This window comes from Aulonocara sp. 'chitande type north' Nkhata Bay, linkage group LG16 (assembly GCF_057382095.1).
Source record: "Aulonocara sp. 'chitande type north' Nkhata Bay isolate Kocher_YH1m ecotype deep benthic linkage group LG16, A_spYH_male_GT1.1, whole genome shotgun sequence".
Taxonomy (NCBI): Eukaryota; Metazoa; Chordata; class Actinopteri; order Cichliformes; family Cichlidae; genus Aulonocara; species Aulonocara sp. 'chitande type north' Nkhata Bay.
Window position 1 is genome coordinate 11,501,938 of NC_141359.1, and position 15,004 is coordinate 11,516,941.

Here is a 15,004-nt window from a genome sequence, read left to right on the forward strand (position 1 = left end):
CCCAGATGCCCCTCTTCCCAGCCACCTCCTACAGCTTTTCCGGGCTACACCAAGACATTCCCAGGCCAGCCGAGAGATAATCTCTCCAGCGTGTCCTGGGTCTGCTCCGGGGGCTCCTCCCGGTCATTACCCACAGCTCTTGGCCATAGGTGAGGGTAGGGACGTAGATCAACCACTAAATTGAGAGCTTCGCTTTCAGACTCAGCTCTCTCTTCACCACAATGTACCGAATAGCGTCTGCATCATTGCAGCTGCAGCACCAATCCGTATATATAATATTTATTGTTATATTAACAGAAAATGTGGTGAGAATGCAGTTCAGATGTTGTGTTTGAGTAAAATTTAGCAATCCTTGGTTTGATCTCAGATGTTTCCCATGCTTGACACCAAGTATTTTTTCCAAGCTGTTTTAAACCTGAGTAGAAATGTGCTCCATAAAAGAACGAATCGTGACAATGAATAATTCAGGTGACATTTGAAAGAAAGGTAAAGTCCTCGTTATGCTTCCCTTTTAAAATCAGCCCAGTTTTACTACAGGAGTTACGTTTTTCAAGCCCCCATTTATCTACTGTGTAATGGGATTAATACCACGGACCACTCCCTTTCTTTCTGTACTGTTGCAAACCTGCACCCACCTGCTCCTTCTGCACGTGAGGAGAATTGATGGGAGAGGATGAAGTGTGGGGCTGAGTTGGCAGTGGTTTTGATAAGTGAGAAGTGAGCAATGAGGGGTGTTTGCTCACTCTCCTCCTCCTCCTCGTCCTCTTCCACCTCCTCCGTGTTGCCTCCACTCTGCTGTGGCTAATTCTTGTCTCCAGTGATTGAAAGTGTTGCATATTTACAGTAAAAGGCTGTAAATGTTCTCTGTTTATAAAAACAGCGGCGCTGGAATCACTTGCAATTTAGTGCAATTTAATCACATTCAGATCCAGCGCACTGCTTATTACTGTTATTGCCTTCATGCATTGTGATGACCTTCATGTTGTCTCAGATTGAGCAGGCAAACTAAACATTAGCATCTAGTGTTATTGTTATATTTTCTGTGTTTCGACCTAAACCCATCTTTAATGTGCGGTCAGATCCACTGCAGGCATCATTTAAATAAAGCATGAAAGAGAAGAAAGTCAAAATCTTGACTGTAATAACTCCCACACCCACACAAAAAGAAATAATAACATCACCTCATGTCGTACTGTGACCTTTGTGCCAATAAAGTGTTGCTGAGAAACACATTACCACCATCAGTGGGAATCAGATATATCTTATTTCCATGGGAACTGGTAAAAACCCTCATGGTCCTTGCTTCGTGCAACAATAGATCCATATGATTTGAATTACTCAAACTGATGCACATAGTCGGTGTTATAAGGTACAGACAGACATATCTGTTCTTTCTAAATCTGCTTTATTGATCCAAGTTTGAGTTGCTGTTCTGAACCCATTTTTACATCTATCTCAGATAGTCATTAAAGGTAAGTCTCAATGTCAGACCTGTCATTGAAGTTTTCTTCTTCACAGAACAGACTGTACCATCAAGGTGTTTGTTTGTTTTTTACATCTAACACTTTTTTTTACTTTTTTTTTTTTACTTTTATGGGACAGGGATAGCTCAGTAGGTAGAGTGGTTGCCCCGTGATCGGAAGGTTGGGGGTTCGACTCCACTGAACAGCTACCCTGAGGTACCCCTGAGCAAGGTACCGTCTCTACACGCTGCTCCCCGGGCGCTGCATTGGTGGCTGCCCACTGCTTCACTGGGTGAATGGGTTAAATGCAGGGGAGTAATTTCCCTGCGGGGACTAACACATTATAAAAAGTAAAAAAAAAAGACTGTACCATCAAGGTGTTTTGTTTTTTTTTTACATCTAACACTGCATCCATCTGTTCATCCATCCACGTTTTCATTGTATATTTGCAAAGCGAATGAGAGAAGTTCCAGATAGAGCTCTGTGCAAACTGCCTTTTGTGTTTTTTATGATGTTTATAGGTTAGAGTTGGTGCTGAAATATGGAACAGAAATGATTTAAATATAGAGCATTATACAGAAAATAATCAGATCTTTTAGAAACTTTTAGTAAATCACAAACAAACACGATCCTATCAGTTAATCTGTTGAAGTCATATGTAAGTGTTGTGACATGACAAGGATGGTCTCTGAGACATGAAATCATCAAATGCCAGCAGATTATCTCTGCTTCCCAGCCACCTCCTCCAGCTTTTAATCACTAAGGCGTGACAACAGCAATCCCATAAGAAAAAGAATCACAAGCTTTCACATTTAGTTCCTTTCAAGCAAACTTGGTATATGAAGACACATAGCAGCAGTCCAGTCGCAAGTGCATTGTTATCAAATGAAGCATCAAAACTCTGTCTTCCAAAATCAGCTTTACAGTGATCAGGGATTTATTATATTAAGAATAAATAATAGCACTTTTTAAACAGGATTCCTTTCTGCCTTTTCTATGTCTGCCATTTTCTGTGTTTATCTGTGGCTCTGTTCTATCTCTCTGGAAAACCAGCAGCATGTTGCTTCTGTTTGCTCCAGAATCTCCAGTTTATCTACAAAACCCAAACCTCAGCCTCAGTGTAGTGTTCCCATCCATCCTCTAATACCTAACATAAACAAGCATGTTTTCTCTCTGAATAACCCTTTTCAATTCATTCTTCACCTCAAACAGCAGGGGAAATACATTTCCATTATTCCCCCGCTCGTCCCTGTTCAGCAGCGCTTCATTGTGCTCGCTGTAATGTGACTGTAATCTGCTGCTGTGTATGAATGGGGCTTTATCAGAGTGGGGGAAAGTGTCTTCTTACAGGTTGTGTTGCACTGGGTATTGAGCTCATTAAATGCTCTCTAATTCACTCTCTTCTGCCGTCATCCGCGGCTCCGTGGCACCATTCAATTATTATTCAAATGGAAGCGAATGCACTCGACGGAAGCCTGCCGAGACGCCGCAGTTTTTGTGACTGAGACCGAGCGCTGCTTAAGGTTGTGCTTGAAAAAGTTGAAAATCAAAAATGCATTTTGTGTTCAGCGGCTGTGACGTGGCTCACAGACCCGTGAACGGTGAAGGCCTCCAGAGGAGGAATTTAGTCCCCAGTAACTGCTCCATTGTTTATTTAGGCTGAGTGAATGTTAAAGGTCCCATGAAACGGCTTTCACATCATACTCTTCAGTCACCATTTGGTGTGATGTACCAAGACACGGCGTGCTGGGGGAGAGACTTGGAGTCCAAAGAGATTTTAGTATTGTGAATGTATAAATTTTAAAGCAGCTGTAATGCTTTTTCTCTCAAATTAAAATGTAAAAAAACATCTGTCTATCAAAAGTGACTTTGGTCGGGAGTTCTCGACTTCAGGAGAATATCCCTCAGCCGTCACCTAGAGCTGTCAAGTTGGGCTTTGCCATCAAGGAATTAAAAGCAGTTTGGATATGACTATTGAGGACAGGCAAGTGCTTGGAGCGTCTGTGTTGAGACTGATAAAGTGTTGAGCCTGAGTCTTGACACAGCTCTTGTTTCAGGAGTGGCACCTCACGACTACCCCACATATCTACTACAGAAGCATCCCATTATGTAGGCAGGCAGGCAGGCTGGCGACGTGAACACCCAAGTTTGTGAGTGCAGTAACTCGAGAATGAACTGGCGCAGGAGTTTCAAATTGATACCATAGGAGCATCTACTAAAAATCTCATACAAGTTCAAATCTCTGTGACCTCACCCTCAAGGTCAGAGGTCAAGCTATCTAAAAACAAGGCAATTATCAGGGAACCGTGAAAGATGCTGAAAGCAATGGAAAGAAATAGTATACCTTAGTTCTGTACCATTCATTCTTCCAGGACACTTGCATGTCCATCTGAAGTGCAGGGCTACAACTCCACTCTACACTGAATATGTATGGGGGAAATGAATGAGAAATGTACTTACACAACACAGCTTTATTCACCTTGAAGGACCCCTGCCGTTGAGGTCATAGTTGGGATTTAGATCAATTTCTTGCATATAACAGCTGATTAAAGAAGATAAGACAAACAGTAGTTATCAGTAAGATAGAGATACAGACCTCCGCCTTTGATACTGTGGACCATCATATTCTGCTACATAGGCTGAGACACTGGGTGGGTATATCAGGGGCTGCTTTGGACTGGTTTGAATCCTATTTGCATGAACGATCCTTTTCTGTGGCTACCTCTAGTTCCTCTTCTACTTTTCTTGCCTATGGTGTGCCACAAGGTTCAGTTTTGGGGCCTTTATTGTTCTTGCTGTATTTACTTCCTCTTCAACACTTATTGAGCACTTTTAAGGACATTTCGTATCACTGCTATGCAGATGATATTCAGTTATATATCTCCTTTAAGCCCCATGATGTTTCCAAGCTACAGATTTTGCATAAGTGCATAGACTCCATTAGAGGTTGGATGGCTGGAAACTTTCTTCAACTAAATGAGGAGAAGACTGAAGTCTTTGTGCTCCTAAAAATTTTGTATCTAGTGTTATGAAAAACTTGGGTCCACTTGCTACATTTGCCAAACCGTCTATCAGGAGCCTTGGTGTTACTATTGACTCAGATCTGACTTTGGATGCTCATGTAAAATCTTTGGTTCGCTCCTGTTTTTATCACTTGAGAAACATTGCTAAGCTGAGTCCCATTGTATCGCGCTCCGAATTAGAAATTGTCATTCATGCATTTGTTTCATCTCATCTGGATTATTGTAATTCTTTGTTTACTTGTTTATGTAAAGCCTCTTTGGAGCATCTGCAAGTTGTTCAGAACGCTGCTGCAAAGCTTCTGACCAAGTCCTCCAAGTTTTCCCATGTCACACCCCTGCTGATTGAGCTGCACTGGCTCCCTGTTAAATTCAGAATCCACTTTAAGGTTTTGACCTTGACTTTCAGGGCTCTGCATGGACAAGCACCAATATATATAAGTGAACTTTTACATCCATACATTCCCAGCAGGTGCCTGAGGTCATGTGACCAGGGCTTGCTTGCTGTCCAACACACGAGGCTGAAAACAAAAGGCGACAAAGCATTTGTAACTGTGGCCCCCAGATTGTGGAACTCTCTCCCTTTGAGCCTGAGATCTGTGGACTCCGTGGTTGCTTTTAAAAAACAGCTAAAAACTCATCTTTTTAAACTTGCTTTTGGTTGAATTTTTATTTTTAGGTTTTAGCTTCTGTGAAGCACTCTGTGGTTTTTATCTTGAAAGGTGCTATATAAATAAAATTTTACTTACTTTTACTTACTTACAAACATTTTGTCATCATGTGAAAGCTGCACTTGTGGTGCACTGGTGAGCACAGTTGCCTCACAAGCAAAGATTTGAATCTCCTGGTTAGAGGGAGGCGTCCTGTGTGAAGTTTCCATGTTCTTCCCTTGGTTTGGGCACTTCAGCTTCTTCCCCGAGTCCAAAGAAATGCTTGTTAGGTTAAGTTGTTATTCCAAATTGTCCAAGCATGTGAGGTAGAGTGTATAAAATATAGCACTGTATGAATATACTTGATGTTTAAATGTGACTTATAGTCATTTTGAATCAGTACGGTTTGAAATGCACTTTATAAGCACAGTCCAGTTCATTTTTAAAAGTATCACTGGTGTTGGTATTGAAAAAAAAGAACTGCCATACCTCTCTTTCTTACCTTTTTCAACTTGTTTCCACAGATGATCATAAGTTCAGTGAGGCCATAGCCATTCTGTTCACCTGGATCGACAGAGGCGAAGTCAACCGCCGCACCGCCAATCACTTCTACTCTATGATCCAGTCGGCCAACAGCCACGTTAGACGACTGATGAGTGAGAAAGCTCAGCATGAAGAGGAGTTGGAGCGTGCCAAAGAGGCCTTCAAGAATGCCCTGCTGGCTATATTAAATCAGTGTAAGGACGCGTTCATATTTTACACACTTAAAGACATACTGAAAAAACTTCCAGACAAAGGACGTCTCACGTGAGAAGTTTTTGCCGTTGTAAGTGTAAGCTGTACAGGTAAGTTCAACCAGTGGTTTTCTCTTCACACTGCAGGTAGCAAGTTTCATTCTGTTTCACCAGTTTTAAGAGAACCATGAACTAGAGACAATCATATGATTGGATAACAGCCATCAATCAACTGCACCTTCAGTTTAATCAGTTAAGTCAATCGATTCATGTAGGATGTTTAAACACATAAGACTTTGGCTAAAGTGCTGTATATTAAGCACCTGAGACTGAACAGTACTACTTTTTTAGGTGAAAACCAGTTAATAGATATCCACTTTTGACCTCGTGCCACCACGTGTGCCGTCAGTGTGAGCTTACTCCTGATTGCAGTCTCTCACACTGCTGCAGGGTGTGGTGCAGTGGCAGATTACGGTGGTGCAGACCATGAAGCCATTTTCACCACATCCATTTCAAAGCCCGTCTTGATGCAAGTCATTTACTCTGTGAGCATCTCGGCCCAGTCTCCATGACAACACTCCCCGATCTCTCTCACCATCAGCTCCATTATCTTCGGCGCGCTGTGCAGTGGTGATTAGGTCAGTCGCACAGAGGTTTCAGAGTCAGTAGCATGAGTGCGCCCTGACCTTTTCACAGGCTGCCTTCAAAAAATGCCAACACACACACTGAGTGATAACCACAGCTGCTCTGTTACTGCATGCTAATGCTACTCTGAAACAGCACTGGTTAAATAGCACCCATTCACTGACACTTAGCTAAGTCTGCAATTAAAGCTGCATTAGGTGAATTTTGACCACTAGAAGGCAGTGTATTTACAAAAACACGATAATCACTTGTTGTGTCCAGCAGCAACAGACAAAACCACTGAAATGGAAAGGAATCCATGTCCACCTGATGTCGTACATTTGCTCTAGTTTTATCTCAGTTTTGGTCTTCACCACCTCCCAAGGAAAGTATGTGTATAACACAACCCTTAACTCCTCCACTGTTACCAGGTAACATACATAACAGTAACTTTACCTTCTAATTCCTAGAATCCTATCTCCTAGAAGGAGTTAACCTGAAACAGTTAACCAAGTGAACTTGTATGTTAATTGAAACCTATTTTAATAATAGCTAAGGCTGATCATCTGCTAATATGTAATGCTTTTAAGATTTCTGACACTCAGATACGATCTAAACATCGCCAATGAGAGAAGTATGTGAAATAAAGTGTGCAAAGGTAATATATTTCACATGAGCAGCAAGAAGTATGCACAGAACCAAAACTAGGAGCTGAAAGGGTCAAAAATATCACTTAATGCACATTTAATCCGATGTTACGTTCAGAAAAAGGCATATTTGGCGTCGTTTCACGGTTCGTGTTCATTTGTAAATAAGGTGAGTGAGAAAATGGACAGTTTTACTGTTTTTGTCTTTTTGCCAGTAGTTCTTCTGTGATATGTGAAAAGGCTAAATCTGACATTGGTATAGGTTCATTCAGGTTTGGCAAAGTAAAGTTATGTCGTTACTGGAAGTGTTTGGCCACAAATCAAATGTCAGAGCAACAGAAAAAATGCAAGGCAGCATATTCATGCAGAATGGAAGTGTGTCTCTTCTGATTGGATGTTACAAAGTTATAGACAATCCTCCCCAATCATCCAGTAATTTCTTGCACACAGATTGATCCCATTATAGCTTCTCCTTAACATTAAACATGTAATATCCCATGTGACATGTCTACATTTCTGATGGAGTCTAAAATTCACAGTCCATTCTGGATAAATGTTGCCTTTGTCAGTCCAGTGGGAAGTGAAGCTGCAGGTGATGAGATGTAAGTACAGAGCACTGGCCAGGAGAGAGACCTGCTCATCACATGACACACATTTTAGATGAATTCTTTTAAACTTTTAGAGGATGGTTCTGGTTTAGCTTTTCCTATTTGACATGCATTTGTCTGTAAAGGCTGTGCTAATACATATTTCCTCACCACCTCCGAGATTCAAGGAAACAAGGACTCATGCAAAACATTCTCCAGCTGCCAGTCTAAGAGTCTCCCGCAGCTTTACAGACAGCCCTGAAAATTGCATATTAGCTTGTGCACGTGTGTGAAGATATGGATAGCTTCCCATGAATCAAATGGCACAGAGAAGATAAACACTGCTTGATGTTTATTGACCAGCACTACAGCTGGATGACAAAGACTCCAGTTGTGGCTAATTGCTCTGCAAGTTGACTGAAGCATGATTCGGAGACATCAACTGCGGTTAATTATCCAACACAATCGTAACTTGTTCTCTCAGCCATGACAGTAATTTCGGCCCATAGTGGCTCCAGGAATGTGGCCAGGAGCCGGTGTTTGTTGCCAGTGGGACACATGCATGGTAGCTTTTTTATATCATGTGGAAAGCATCCACATGTCAGACACTTTTCTTCAGCTGAAAGTGAAACAAAGTCTGCAGGACGCCAGTGTTGATAGGCGCTGCAAGGGATCACGCCTTTTAGCAGACACATGCATTTTCCATCTGGTCTTGTGTTTTGCATCCAGCCAGTTGCCTTGGATTTAGATCTCCATGTGGTCACCCTTAACAGCCATTCCAGGCTGTTCCGTCAGACTAAGACAAGCTTTTGAAATCACTCATGTAAAAACATGTTTGCAAACAATAGGTAAAAAAAGCAAAGGCACTCTGAGACTTGAGGTATGATGATGAGAACCGTTTAACCCTCTCAGGCTCAAAGTCCTGCAGTGGTACTTCTGAGTAAAAAAAACTCATAAAATATGTATGTGGGTTAATCAGGTTTTAACTGTTGCAAATCTGCAACGCCTGCCTTGAGAGGGTTAATATTTAACCATTATATCGCAAGCCTCAGAGTGCCTTGGATTGTTCGTGTGGTTTGCAGTCTTTATACTGAGCGCTGTTGTTCACTGAGTAGAATCTTTAAAAAAAAAAAACACTTTTTCATAAAGCTCAACTGCACTCCAGATTTTTCCTTTTTTTTTCCTTTTTAAAAAAAAAGAGGTTTATTTGGAAAGCTGTACAAGACTCATGCTGCTTGGATAGAAGATTAAAGCCACCTGCCTAACACTACGTAGGTCCCCATCACATCACCAAAACAGCTCAGACTCATCAGGGCTGTGATACAGAACCTCAGGGGGATCCCGCTGTGGCTCGCACAGGATTACAGCAGCTGAACCTTTGTGTTCTGCTTGTTTTAGAGAAGGACCTCCATGAAGCAGGCTAGCTCCAGTGAATCTGGAGCAATTTCTCTCAAGGTCCCAATCCAGGTTGTGAAAATCTCAAAGTATTCCTTCCTTGGCACATTGTCCTGCCGGGAAAGGCAGCTGACATTTGGGAGGGCAATTGCTGTGGTTGGACTGGTCGGTCCGCAACAATAGCAGACGTTATGTTTCAAGGTAACAGCAGAACACTGTACTGAAATAATCAGTGTTATTCACTTTAGTTTAATTAGCATGCCCGAGTTCTTGTTTCCAACAATCTCTTACATGAAGGTGGAGGATAAAAATTCAGTGCATTTAGAGCATTTTGTTTTTCATCTTTCTCATGGCAAAGAAGATTTTTATTCAGTCTTCATCTTTAAGCATAACTCTCTGTTAATTTACTCCAAAGTCATGTAATAATAAGACTTGAATGGTTTTTTTTATTTATTTTGAAATTTATTCCTATTTATTCTTCAGATAAAAGTCTTTCTTTAAAGGAGCACTTTACTCCAAGTACAGTCATCCTGTCATCATCTGCTCACTGAGTCAGGAGTTCAAAAGTATAAATTGGAATCCAGTAAAGTAATATTTGAGATTTTGCATGAAGGCAATTGTGGCTGATTTTGATTAGTTTTTCTTATTGCTTTCTGAAATATGGTAGCATTTCATCTGAGCCCTTGATAGCAGTGAGGAACATCTATGGAAGCTGTTTGGACTGATATGAAACAACCAAGAGGCAAAAAAAAAATCATTTGATAAAGACAAATAGAGCGTAAACCTTCCTGGAGGTTGACTTGAGCAAATGATGTCACAGACTTCAGTTTTGGAGTAAACTGTTCCTTTAACACGAAAGACCTTTGTGGCCTGCCGCTTGTGGTCGGTGCATGTCCACGGTCTCTCCTCTGTCTGCTGTACGAGCCTCAGTCAGTGCTACGACGCTACATAAACGGCTTGTTTTGTCTTGACCCTCCCTCCTCTTCCTCTTCCTCCTCCCCGTTCACCCCAAAGTCGAGCAGATCACCGCCGTTTTCACCGCTGCCACCCGGCAAAAGGCATGGGACCATTTCTCAAAAGCACAGCGCAAGAACATAGACATTTGGCGCAAGCAGTGTGAGGTTGGTATACCTTTGTTTGTTTTTTTCTGTTTTCTCCTCCCACCCTGGCTCACTGCTTTCTTCTCTGCTGTCATTTTTGAGTCCCCAGGAGAGAACTGGCTGATTGACACACAGTCCCGTAGGATTTGTTGTATTCAGTGTCTGGGTTGTTGTTTTGCTGGATGCTTCGCCCTCACAGACAGACAGACGGGCAGACAGCAGCCTCTGATCGCCCGGGCCTCCCTTTATCCCTGCAGCCCCAATGTAAAGCAAAGATCTGATGCCTCCTCGAAAGTGTGAGACGCTGCTATGGCAACACTGCTTTCCAGGGTTAAGTCTCAAATCAATTATTTATCCCAAGTCAAATCTAGAAAACAAGTACGAAGACGAGAATGCTGCACGCGAAAGAGGGAAGACCCGTTCACACGGCAGCACCACAGAGGATTCAGACGTGGAGCAGCCTGTTGGCGCACGTGGAGGTTGTGGGTTTGTTGTTCTGTGGGGGTGAGGGGGTTGAATACACAAACTTAGAATGCAGAAATGGAAAGTGATCGAAGGAAGGATAAAAGTGAAATGTACTTGAATTTGTGTATTTTATTTCAAATCACAAAGGGTCAAAGGGAGTACGTGTTTTTTGTTAGTTTTTGTGTTTTGGCTCCAGCACACAATTTCAAATGATGATTTCTAAGCATTTCCAAGCTTTGAGATTGCACATTCAGGTGTTAGAGTGGGTCGTCTACCTATCAGAAGGTTGGTGGGTGGATCCCTGGCTCCTCTTGTCCATCTGTCAAAGTATCCCTGTGCAAGATATTGAACCCTGAGTTTCCCCTGATGCATCCATCGGCAAGTGAGCACGTGTGAATATTATGCACATGTGCTTAGATAGAGATAAAAGCACTGTATGAATGTGTGTGAGTGGGTGAATTGTAGTACTTAAATTGAATAGACAGGTGCCATGTAAGTGCCAGTGCCTTTGCCAATATTTTATTTTTGAGACCTAAAATAAAACCTAAGACTAACACTAAAAGGAGCTGAAAACAAAGCAAAGTCCAATAAATGACCTAAAGGATAAAAAGCACTTCACTGTCGGAAGCTTTCACTCCACTGGTTTGATGAACACTTCAGATCCTTGTGCAGTCATATGGAAACTTTGCTGGCATTGATACATAAAGCAGAAAAAAAAAAAACTTCTATTATACTTTTTTGTTTGTTTGTTTTGTCTTTTCATTTGAGCGTGAACTAGAGATATTTTATTTACATCATCTTGTCTTTATTAACCAACACTAATTGAACCAGTCTCACCCTGTGAGAGCTAGGTTAGGCTCCAGTCCCCCGCTACCCTGAACTTGGTAAACGGAAGATGGATGGATGAATAGGCGGATGGATGGATGTACGGATGGATGCATGGATGGATGCTGTGATTTGGTCCAGGTTGAAAAGCGAATAATGAAAGGCATCCTCTTAGCATGTTTGTATTCTTTCATTTGTCTTTATTTTGGCATTTTATATTTTGGGTAGCCAAAGCGAAAACTGTATGACACACAAGGGTCTTGACTGAGGCATTGGTGTCACCACAGTTAATATTCTGGGTAAGAGGTATTGAATTCCACAGGCTCTCATTCATCTATAGTAAGATTCAGTCCCCTTGTGAGATCTTCCTTTAATGGCTACCGTTCATGGTAAGTCTATATGAATCCATATTTCTACAACAACAGGAGTGTCTCTGCTAACTGTTCGGAAACAGGCTGCACATTTTTCCTCAGTGAAGATGGATATTATTCTGTTAGGAAATGGTCTGTGAAATCACAGCCCACAAATGAAAAGCTAATGAATATGGGCGAAAATGGCAGAGATCTGATTCACAGGCAACTTCTGCAGAAGTGAAAGATAATACGACACGCAGGCAAAAGGCTCTCAGTCTATTACATCTCGTGCGTATGTGCTTCGCTTGATGAATGATTAGTTCATGAAAGCAATGGGAATGATGACAATGGAGCTGGGAGGTAGGCCGCAAAATGTTTTTATTGCAACAATGTGACGGCTGAGTTGCCACCATAAACTGGATGTAGCCACCACGGTGCCACGCATCAGTGCAGCCAAAATCCAATTTTAACCCTTTCCGATATCTGAATGGACGCTTTGTGGTAAAAAATTCAGTTCACTTCAATTCAAATCAATTCAAGGCACTTAATATAGTAAAGACCCTACAATAATACAGAGAAGGAAACCCCAACAACCATATGACCCCTTTTGAGCAAGCGTTTTGGCAACAGTGGGAAGGAGAAACTCCCTTTTAAGGAGGAAACAGGATAGATGGCCTCCCCTCCCCCTCCAGCAGACCCTGGATCTGCTAGAGGGGGAGGGGCAACCATCTGCCTGGTTGGGGGTGAGGGGAGGAGGACAGGACATGCTGGGGAAGAGAGCCACAGATTAAATTCACCCACAGTTGTTATTGAATGACATTCATTTGTATTATTGCCGGTTAACAACAACATACTGTTGTAATAATTAAAGTATAAAATAATATAAAACAAAGTGGTATAATTGACACTGGCTGTTCTGTGCTGTAAAAAGCATGTTAAACTCAGAGAACCAATAAAACAACAGGATACATGAGTGACTGAGTGAGCTACACATCGAGAATGCTAGACATAGCCTCACACTTAAAATAGGAAAAGCACACACACTCTTATTTATTAGAGTATGTCTTTATTGGGTGGTTTGTTTTTTTATCCTGGTTTTATTGTGAATTTAAAGCCCAAAGGAAGTGCATCAAACTACACCAGCTCAAAGTTTGGAAGTGTTTCAGTGCATAAAAGAAGCTTCTTATAACTTCAGAGGTGGCTGCGAGTTTGTTTTAAAGTTTTCTTTAGCATCAAAGCAATCTGTTTGTACATCTGTGGCTGAAAGGCAGATGCATAGAACTGTAACCATGGAACAGAGAAGAATGCATTGAGTTGACACAGATAACTTCTAAGAATGTTTGGAAACCTTTTAGACCGCAAACACAACCTTTCTGCCCCAACTTGTTACAAATACGACACTTGTAACGGCATGCGTGTGATGTAATTGCTAACAGGGCATCCCATTTCTTCACGAGTGAGCTGAGGACCGCTGTTGCTCTGTGTCTCTGCTGGCTGTAATGTTTTAGGAGCTGAGGAACGCCCACAGCGAAGAGATCATGGGCATCAGACGGGAAGAGGAGATGGAGATGTCGGATGACGAGTCGGATGAAAGTCCTTGCAAGAAGATGCGCACTGAGGAAAATGGTAATAATATCACCTTTCAAATCACACATTAAATGACTAAAGGTGTGAATTTGAGGCCTCCGGCTAGAGATGATGATGGATGATGAAAACGTGCCAATTTTTTCCCCTGATTCTCTGTCACTCCTGTTTGTGCTTTGCTTTGTCTCAGCCACACGCAAAAGTGTGAACACTGAAAGTAAAATTGTTTTTTTCTGAGATTAATTCTGTCTTTGAGACGTCCAGATTCTAGAAACACCTTTTTTTTCACTGGTCCCCCGATTTGGTGCTCTGCTCGCAAGAGCTCCTCAGGATCTTTGAGTTTATGTGATTTAGACAAGCTGGTTTATTTGTGTGGCACTTTAACCAATAAAAAGTCACAAACTCTTGTGCAGCAAACAGAATAGCTCAAGCTGGGTTTACTCGAACACGTGTAAAGGCAGTTTTTATTTAAACCAGCCTTTAAAAAGAAATTTCTGACAAGAGACTTTGCAGCCTGTGCAGCATTAAATCTGCTGTTCATATAACCCTTCAATTATAAAAACAAACCAAAGCAGGATAAAGTTGTGGGGACATCACTGATGTGGACCCTGAATGAGATGCTCATGTTCATTTGGGGCGATCGTGGCTCAAGAGTTGGGCGTTCGCCTTGTAATCGGAAGGTTGCCGGTTCGAGCCCCGGCTTGGACAGTCTCGGTCGTTGTGTCCTTGGGCAAGACATTTCACCCGTTGCCTACTGGTGGTGGTCAGAGGGCCCGGTGGCGCCAGTGTCCGGCAGCCTCGCCTCTGTCAGTGCGCCCCAGGGTGGCTGTGGCTACAATGTAGCTTACCATCACCAGTGTGTGAATGTATGGGTGGATGACTGGATATGTAAAGCGCTTTGGGGTCCTTAGGGACTAGAAAAGCGCTATATAACTACAGGCCATTTCTTCTTCTTTTTTAACAACACAAGGCCTTTCCATTGTTTCTTTCTCTCTCCTTTTTGTCTTTCTCATCCACTTGTTTCTTATTTTCCTACTCTCATCTCCTCCCTTTCCTCCCTCACCTTTCCGGATCCCGCCTTTCTTCCCTCTCTCCTCCCGCAGGAGTGTGTGATCAGACTCAGGCCTCTCTGAAGGAGGAGAACGACTCCCTGCGCTGGCAGCTGGACGCCTACAGGAACGAGGTGGAGCTCCTGAGGAAGGAGCAGAGCAGAGCCAGCCGCCCAGAAGACGATCACTCGCACACACACCCTCACAGCCCAGAGGCTCAGATCCAGCTGCTGCAGCAGAGCATGCACAGCATGCAGCAGGTTTGTTTGTCTGCCTGCACATCACATTTTCATGGTTCTCAGAAGTGACTATAATCCTTTTAATCGTACTTTTAGCTTAGGAAATCCCTCTGATCTCTGCTGATAGTCAAACTTTACATAACTTTGAGTCACACCTTTCATGAAAATTATTGCAATAATATGTAATCTGCCATTTATGGCTGTTCAGCTTTGCTTTTAAATATCTTTTTTATGCCTTCTATTGGAAGACGTTTGCTCTAAATTGAAAA

The 15,004-nt window shown here is 42.3% G+C and overlaps 1 protein-coding gene across 3 annotated transcripts in view; it reads left to right on the forward strand.

Annotated features, from left to right (window-relative positions):
- Window positions 1-15,004, forward strand: part of enox1 (ecto-NOX disulfide-thiol exchanger 1) — a 147,592-nt gene that overhangs the window by 102,662 nt on the left and 29,926 nt on the right. For all 3 annotated transcript variants that reach the window (XM_086265888.1, XM_086265886.1, XM_086265887.1), the window contains exons 8-11: window positions 5,658-5,870; window positions 10,135-10,241; window positions 13,372-13,489; window positions 14,551-14,756. In XM_086265888.1, coding sequence (XP_086122014.1) covers window positions 5,658-5,870; window positions 10,135-10,241; window positions 13,372-13,489; window positions 14,551-14,756 — 644 coding nt within the window. The remainder of the gene's footprint in view (window positions 1-5,657; window positions 5,871-10,134; window positions 10,242-13,371; window positions 13,490-14,550; window positions 14,757-15,004) is intronic.